This window comes from Typopeltis vanoorti, chromosome 4 (genome assembly GCF_054136105.1).
Source record: "Typopeltis vanoorti isolate ZY-2024b chromosome 4, IOZ_Tvanoo_1.0, whole genome shotgun sequence".
In the NCBI taxonomy this organism is placed as follows: domain Eukaryota; kingdom Metazoa; phylum Arthropoda; class Arachnida; order Uropygi; family Thelyphonidae; genus Typopeltis; species Typopeltis vanoorti.
In genome coordinates this window covers 120826412-120835401 of record NC_143552.1, presented here as the reverse complement: position 1 = coordinate 120835401, position 8990 = coordinate 120826412, and the positions used below count along the sequence as shown (strand labels likewise).

General features: G+C 32.2%; 1 protein-coding gene across 1 annotated transcript; it reads left to right on the top strand.

Moving 5' to 3' along the window:
* The first annotated feature begins 1636 nt into the window (after nt 1–1636).
* On the top strand, nt 1637–2692 carry LOC150107645 (uncharacterized). The gene has a single exon (XM_090392153.1). The coding sequence runs from the start codon at nt 1637–1639 to the stop codon at nt 2690–2692; it is 1056 nt and encodes a 351-aa protein (XP_090248279.1).
* The last annotated feature ends 6298 nt before the right edge of the window (nt 2693–8990 follow it).

The window sequence follows — 8990 nt, the reverse complement described above, 5'->3', positions numbered from 1 at the left end:
TCTTGTGTGTTCTGGAGTAATTTGCAATTGTTTTATTGCAAAAACTAGTAGTGTGTTATGTCTCCTTTGGCCGAGATAACGACCCTAGACTAGAAAGGCGTCCTGAGGTATTCTGCACCAACTAGACAGAACAAGCTACCAGAGATGGGGGGAGAGAATGAGAGCAAGTCATTGGCGTTGACCGGTGGAAGCCGCTTTTCCCCGCCCTTCCCAATGTACGGCAATATCTGGTTTATAAAAATCCCCAGATAAGAAACAAAAGACATGGTTTGTTCGGTGGAGATGAGAGAACGTAGTGATGTTCATAAGAACAATCCCAATACCAGCATACCGCCATCACCAGCCAATTTCCGATCAACCATGCACACAAGTGGGTGGAAATAATGTTTTACTTCATGAGTAGATAAAAATGTTAGTTTTGCCTGATATATTTAAAAGAAGTCACAATATGATGCGGTAACCATTTCAAAGGAACATTTATTCACATGATACATGATAAAGCACATTTGTATGAGAAATTGAGAAGTGAAAGTTCTCAATTTCTCATACAGTAGGAGTGTGATCTTTAGAGAATGAATGGAAATGCATTGTCGTATCTTTATGAAAAAAGTTCAGCACTAATATTAAGAAGTTTTAATTTATCAACATTTTAATAAAATAATAAACTATTTCAAATAAATACTTGAACTGAAAGATTAATTCTAAACGAGTTTTGTACTTTGTGTTGCTTAATCGAATCAAAAATAAGAGTACAATTTCATTCAACTGTTATATGTTTGCATTCTCCGATCGAAAAATAAAAAAAATCCCCTTAATTTAAATAAAAAAACAAATAAATATAAACTATGAACTATGAACGTAATAATTAATAAAATAATAATTTCTTCAATTTTGTTTTTCTTTCTTTTCCATCTTACCTCTAACAATAACAAAATTTAAATTCAAATATAAGTTTCAGTTATTAAATTATACAATATAATTTACTATATTCAAAAGAGGTTTCCTCCATAATCATACAATTAATGGCTATGTTTTAATTAAAACATAACAACCCGATAACAGCAAAATCTACGAAAAACTGCATTTAAAGCAACATGTGGGTCATTTGCTTTCATTCAAATCCTCAAAGGAGTATTTTAAAATACTTTCAGAAATTGAATAAAATCTCAAACATTATTAATATCAGTTTCATGTGCCGATTTATCTTAGTAAAAATTGTATTGTTTGTTAGAGTTATGCGGAATTATGGTCAACGCGATTTAGACGATAAGGATAGCGTATTATACTGTTAATTGAACGTATATTTGGCTGGTCTGCCAGTTTCCAGCAGGACGAAAAATCTGTGATTATAACAAGAAAATAATCCTTCTACAACCCTGTGAGACCAGCTAACTCAACTTCAACAGAAAACTCTTATGTAGCTTTCCATAATAATCGTAGACAGGATTTGAACCAAGGTGTGTTCCAGACAAAATATATCATCAGTATGGAGGCGTTTCTATTTTAGATGAGTTCAATTTTATGTAAAAATGATTCAAGTTCATTGTTACAACAGTCCATTGTAGAAAAATGGACTGTTGTAACAATGAACTTGAAACAAATATGATTTCGTAAGTATTTTTGACACAATGCAAAGATGGCTGAGTTACCAAATTCCTCCTTTTCCGTCAGATATGAATTAAATTTATTAGAAGAACTTCTTTCAGCTACTAATATACTTCTCAATTCTCCCAAAGACAGGACTGACACGCCAAACTCAGACGAAGAACAAAACATCCAGACTGTTTTGGATTTATATTATAAATGTAAGGACGAACCAATAATAGGACGTGATGGAATTTTAAATTATCAAGAAAAAACACACATACTAGACAATGTAAGTTATTCTCTAGGGAAAGTATGCTTCTGGCATAATATTACTAACGTCAAACTAGCGGGAAAAGTTCTAACGTGCATGATCTATTCCGATCGCTGTACTCGTCTTCGGATGCAAGAGCATGTTTATCCCAGAGTTATCACACGATCGTGGGTTTGGCCTGGACATGACGACCCTAAGAAAAGATCAGTGCAGGAGTCTCCTCTGTCATATTTTCTCTCCGTGGCTAATTCCAACAAACTGTACACTGCATACGGTCGGGCAGTTGATAGCTTTTATGTGTATTCTCAAGACTTTCATGACAGGCCTTTTCGAGTTAACACCTTGATTTTACTGCTCAGGCATGGCATTAGAAAAATATCTTATTCTCTTACCGATGAACCTGTTCCTATGATGATATTTCTTTTATACTTTATGGAAGAACTTGTGTGTCTTCAACTTAAAGATTTCGAGGGAGAAACCTTTTCTCATTTCCAATGTAAATTAAAGTGTGCTCAGTCCATTCTTCAGATAATTCCTCAGCTTTCGATATCACTACTACAAAATCTAATTAAAGAATACAACAGATTTCAGGGGCACAGAGCACTATTTGTAGATAGGCAGAGTTTAGATTTTTCTGCTAGGCTCTTTCTTGACGTAGCATTTCCCTGGCTTCCATTGCTCAAGCAGCGGTGTTTGAATCCATCTGAGCTCACTCATCTTTGTCGGTGTACAATTAGAAATTGTCTGTACAAGAACTATCAACTTCCTAATGGGATTCAGCAACTGACACTTCCTTCGTATCTTAGAAGATATCTTGATCTTTTGGTGGAATGATTTAAGACATATTATAATAATTTATTATTATGCAACGAAGTATTCAATTGTTTAACTGTTATTAATAGTCTCGGATTAACTACTTTTGAAGAATGCATTGATTTCTATAAATATTATTTAAATACAATAGCTTTATCTTCGAATACTGCAACTTAATTCGGCATATACACAATTTATAATATTGCCAACTCACAAAGTTTTGTTCATATTTTTATGAGTTGAAACTGGGAAGGAAAAATGGAAATCTACACGAGATTTGAATTATTTATGTTATTTAAGTTAGCGTTCTGCACATTACAATTATTATTAAAGGCCGTAAACCCGGGTGTGAATCTTATTTTAAGTATTAGTTCAAACAAAAACCTGAATTATGTATACGTAATTATATCTGCATAAATTTGCAGTTAACGGATTGAATAAAATACATTTAAAAGATGCCAAGCTATTTTAAACCTGGTTTTACTCCATTTCCCAAGTAAGCAAACAGACAAATAAGTCACGTTTGCGCCTGCATGTATTGCAATTGCAAGTCTAGGTAACCCGCAAAGTAGTGCAAGTCTAGGCAACTCGTGGTAATGATGGAATAAGATCTGATCACTATCCTTAATATTTACCCTTAATGCAAATCCCATCTCTTTGAAAAGATGTATGATGCTATGCATTAAAGGCAAGGGGCCACTACCCAGACCGGTTTCGATCTTTATTGAGGTCTCATCAGTGGGAGCCAGGCTTAGAAATACCAAGTTTAAGTAATACAGAGCTTATAAGTATTTTACCAGCACACGTTACCATAAAGTGCTTTGACCTTATTAAATAAAACTCTCAGGATGAGAGATATAGATGTAGAAAGTTTTTTACCTTGGGTACAATATACGTTAAAGATATCAACGTATTTTAAATCTGGTTTTACTCCATTTCTCAAGTAAGCAAACAGACAAATAAACCAAGTTTGCGCCTGGACGTAATGCAAGTCTAAGTGACCCGTAAAGTAGTACAAGTCGAGGCAACTCATGGTAAAGTCGGATTAAGCTCTGATCACTATTCTTCGTATTTACCCTTAATGCAAAGCACATCTCCTGGAGGAGATGTATCATGCTATGCATTAAAGGCAAGTGGCCACTACCCAGACCGGTTTCGACCTTTATTGAGGTCTCATGAGTGGGAGCCAGGCTTAGAAATACCAAGGTTAAGTAATACAGAGCTTATAAGCTCAAGGAATTGCGCTTTGCATTAAGGGTAAATATTAAGAATAGTGATCAGAGCTTATTCAACCTTTACCATGAGTTGCCTAGACTTGCACTACGTGCAGGCGCAAACTTGACTTATTTGTCTGTTTGCTTACTTGGGAAATGGAGTAAAACCAGGTTTAAAATAGATTGGCATCTTTAACATATATTATACCCAAGGTAAAAAACTCTCTACTTCAAAAATAAAATACAATTCAAAATACAAAATTAAAAAATTCCAAAGTTGCAAAAATTCAAAATACAAAAATATACACAAAAGTACAAAACACAACGCTGCACGCGTGCTGAAACTATGTCTTATAATCGAAGTAGCATTAATATAAATTATTAACGATTATACATGATTAATATAAATTGTTCTTTTATTAATCGTAGATTACTATGAATATAGTAATCTACATAAAGCATTATATAATGAAATATTAAGTGGTGTATCCAATTTTAATCAGACTTGACTTGAAATTCGATACACCACTGGCTCTTCACCCCGACCGAGAGATCGCTTACGGAAAATACACCTCTCCGACGCTTCAAGTTCCCTAGTACCGAGAGTTTTTGCTCTCTTAGGTTTCTGCCTAGTCTCTGACGAAATCCAATGGGCCAATATAGGGCCGCTTTTAGCGTTCGTGCTTGTCCTATTAGGTTCGGCTAGGGCAACTCGGAGTATGGCGGCGATGTATTCCCGGAAGCTCTGCGGTCTGTTTTCGCATGAAACTTTTATAGTTTCTGTATTCGGCTTTGAAATGATGTTTAATTTAATATCCACTTTATTTATTTAGTGTAATATATTTCAAATATTTTTCTTTCATTCTGTCTTTCTTCTCCTCCACCCTCCTTTTTTAGAATTATCAGTTTTGTTCAATAACAGCTTAATATATTTATTTTATAATATGATATTGAAGACAATTTTATTATAAAATTATTTTAAAAATAAATTATATCGAATATATATTTTAAATGTATGAATAAACGTTTCATTTGTAATCTAAAATATATATTAATAACAGAACAAACAAGGTTTTTGTATAAATACTCGAATCAAAAACTTCACAATTTAGTCTCTGTACTATGTTGTGAGTTTTGCAATTTTCAGTTTCATCCGTCCTGAGAATACTCCCCGACAATTAGAAATACTTGATCTATTCTTCCACGACTGTCAATAGTTACATTATTTTTGATCTCACTGGTCTGGTCCACCCGACGTTCTAGTTCGTCTAATTTTCTTTTGGATTAAAATCGGCACTCTGTGCATGCTAATGTAGTCAAATTTTCCCACATTATTTTCGGGAAACCATTTCCCAAGAGCACCTCAGTAAGACATGATGCACTGTCGTTGAAAGTCGCTTGAAACTCCCACCATATTAGAAAGAATTGCATTATCAAGAAATATTCATCCTTCAAGGAGCTACTACTGATGGTCTGAATCCATATCAAGAGAATTTCATCTTCTTCATCAACTTTACAGTAGATACTGCTCTCGGATATAAGGCATTCTCCAAGTATTTTTCAAACCAAAACTCGCAATCGAAAATAGCGTAGCATGATTCGTTAATGAATAGCACGAGCGCTCAGCGTTCTTTCATGGACCCATCACGATGTACTTCACACCACACACGTTTGGTCTGCTTTGTGGTTTTCGTGGTTTGGCTGCTTAGCTAATTTGCAGCTTTCTTTCGGTAGAAAGTAGATTGCGTATCTCTTTTCGTAGCGTTCTGCTATATACCTGAATCCCTACTGACTCTTTACACACTTAATTGAATGGTTTCATATCAGGATGCTGAGATTTTACATTTTCCTTTCCGAGCACTTCTTGGTCGATTCTGTCATTCTTCTGCGAATTATGTACTTCATATGTTATCGAACGACTCATGCGAAAACAAATATACTATCTCCTGATATTATGTTATCGGATGTCAGCTATACATCAGAATTACAAAAGCCTAACTGAACATCTGTGCCGTGAACAAATTATATAGTATTTGTATAATAAACAGAATTTAAAAAATTTTAAGTTAATATTAGTGATCTGTAAGGTTGGTTATGGCGTGAGCTATAATTTTCAGTGCATTCTCAAAGACTGTTTAAATCATACCCGATGATGAAATTGGTAAGTTATTCTACTGTGTTGACAATATATAAAAGGCAACATAATTCCGAATTGGTGTGGCAAAAATTACAGAAACGACCACGACAACAACAACAAGATGAATGGCAACAAGTCCATATACTAATAATGATATTTGCAGAGTATTTAGTATTACTTAGTATTAAGTTGGGTGATTTTTATGGTTAATAAAATTACATTGCTCATACGTTATACTTCAATGCTAAATGTATGTAATTTCTGTCTATATTAGTTTGAGAAAATAACACTTTCAGTGCTAAAAACTGGACTAAACTGGGGTTAAAAATTAAAAGCAAAATGGAGTAAACTGAACATAAAGCTCTTAATCAGAGCCACTACAAGCAGAAGTAAATTTGGAATGGTTTGAGCTGAACTCCATTAGGAAATAGCACTTAAAGAAGAAGAACAGTTTCAGCAAGATGCTTTTTTAATAACTTGTTTTATTATCGTAGCAAAAACTAATAAAGGAATATACCCAAGATGGTAGCTTTCTCGCGATTACTGATTAACATAAGTATATGCAAAGCTGACAGCTAAAATAAAAACCGTTTCCAATATAAACTTTGAAACTTCAAGTCTAGTGTTGCAAATATGCTAGTATTGTTTTCTGTGGTCGTTAAGAAAATTATAATGTCTGCTAAGGGACTTCCATACGTCATGCAGAATGAATCCTTGATTGTCGTAAAGTGTTCCAATGAGCAAGTAACTTCAGATTTTTTTGAGGCCAAGCAGGTATCTCATCTAAACCTAGCACCATAGAACTGTATTTCTTCTGCATGATGTGGATGAGATACCCTCAGTTAAGTAACCGGTTTTATGAGTCCTAAAAATATAACATTTTACACCTTAAGAGACGACGATAAGAAAAGGAAAGAGCTAGACATCGTATATAATAAATAGGTATTATTTCTGGGAAAATTCCAATGTTACTCCTCTTGAACATATTACTTTTACGGCTATTATAGTCTGTTTTTGTTTAGGAGAGTCCCTTATTTTAAATACATTGATATATTTTCTGCTTTTTTTTCCTTTAAAATACACTTATAATGCCCTAAAAATGTTTTTGAGTAAAAACGCAAATGTATTTAAAATAAGGGTCATTCCTAAACAAAAACAGGCTATAATAGCCGTAAACGTAATAGTATATAATCAATTTATCCTTAATGCTTATCCCAAGTAAGCAGTTTTACACTATTGTTTCCGAGAAGCCACAAAGATAATTTCATGCATACAACACAGAAAGTGTCTATATTCTTTTCATACCTCAGTGTAATTTTTACTCGTATCGCTTCATTTCTTAAATAGGGAAATGTTAGGATGGATTGTACGCGCTTCCAAAGGAGCTTCAAAAAGTTTTCCTTAACTTTGGTTATATAAAGAGTAATTATAAAACTGGGGAAGGTAAACATCGTAGCAACGTTGCTCATGTCTTATATAACTGTGTATGTCTTATATAAAACTACAGCATGGAATGGAATTCAACTACAATTCTGAACGTGAAAGAAAATTTGAATTACGTTGTCGTGTTAAAGAATCTAGCGAAGTTATTTTCTAAACAAAATATTTAATAGTAACTAATAATTGACTTAGTGTGACGTATGGAAGACTCTTATCACAACTTTTAATATTTCAGAATAACTGAGTTCTGAAATATTATAACTGATTTCTAAAATTTCAGAACTTAGTTATTCTAAGAATTATTGATATATCTATACTAGACTGCTGTTAACAAACTTATAGTTTCCAACAAACGTTTGCATTTTTCATACTTTATATTATAAATAGGTTATCTTTAATGCGTATATCAGTACAGATATCGTCTTTGCATTCTGTATTTACCCTGAGGAGGCGAACAAATATTAAGGTTATGAAAAATATTGGATTATATTATTTTAGTTTTTCTTTATTATAAAAAAAACATACGAATTATTTAAAAAGTATAATTTTTGCAACATATTTGTTAATAGTTTTAACACTATGTTCAAATCGGAAGTGATGGGTAAACATGTGATGCTTTTAATACTAACGAGAATGAAGCAGCTAAAATATTCAAATTCAATATCGATAGTTAAAAAAAAACAAAGCAGGCAAAAGTATAATTAAAATTCAATAATAAATGTTGATATTAAAATAATTTATTTTGAACTCCGCAGTCTAATAAAATAATCATAGTGTAAACACTGCATTAGAAAAAAAAAAACGAACAGTATTGAATAATAATAATAATAATAATAATAATAATAATAATAATAATAATAATAATAATAATAATTTTATTTCATTGATCTCTCAAATATTTACATATATACAATGATTATCTTGAGTAACATTCAGTATATTATTGTACCAGGTTCAGCACTAAATGCAACATATAATGAGATTTCAAGAATAATGATGATAACATAGTTTTTTTGCTTATTTTTAAAATAATAATCACAGTTGTTATTTTTGTTATAATTGTACACAATTGTTTACAATTATATAGTTCAGAGTTACACAAGTTATATAATATTACATGTTGTAGTTTACTATTATTTTTTTTTCAAAGTTTGAGAAAGTGTGATTATACAACAGTGTTTACACATATGCAATTAAAATATTATATTCCCTAATTGTCACAAACATACAATGTAAACGCATTATTTACATAATTTTTTGATAATAAGAATAATTTATTACATTATTTTTTCATGTTACATAGTAATATTATATTAATGATATTAGCACATGATAATCAGTATCTTCAGCATCTTCTTTATTGTTATATACTTTACTGACTCTTTTGTTACATAATCTACATTTCTTTCATTAAAAAGATTACGTGTAGATGAGTGAGGCAGATTAATCCCACCTACTTCGAAACTTGGGTTACCTTTTATGAAGAGAGTGGGATTAGCCTTCTCTCATTATGTTGTTGTTAATGTTT

What these genes read in the sequence shown, in the direction of transcription:
- LOC150107645 (XM_090392153.1), top strand. Translation starts at nt 1,637, where the DNA reads ATGGCTGAGTTACCAAATTCCTCCTTTTCCGTCAGATATGAATTAAAT.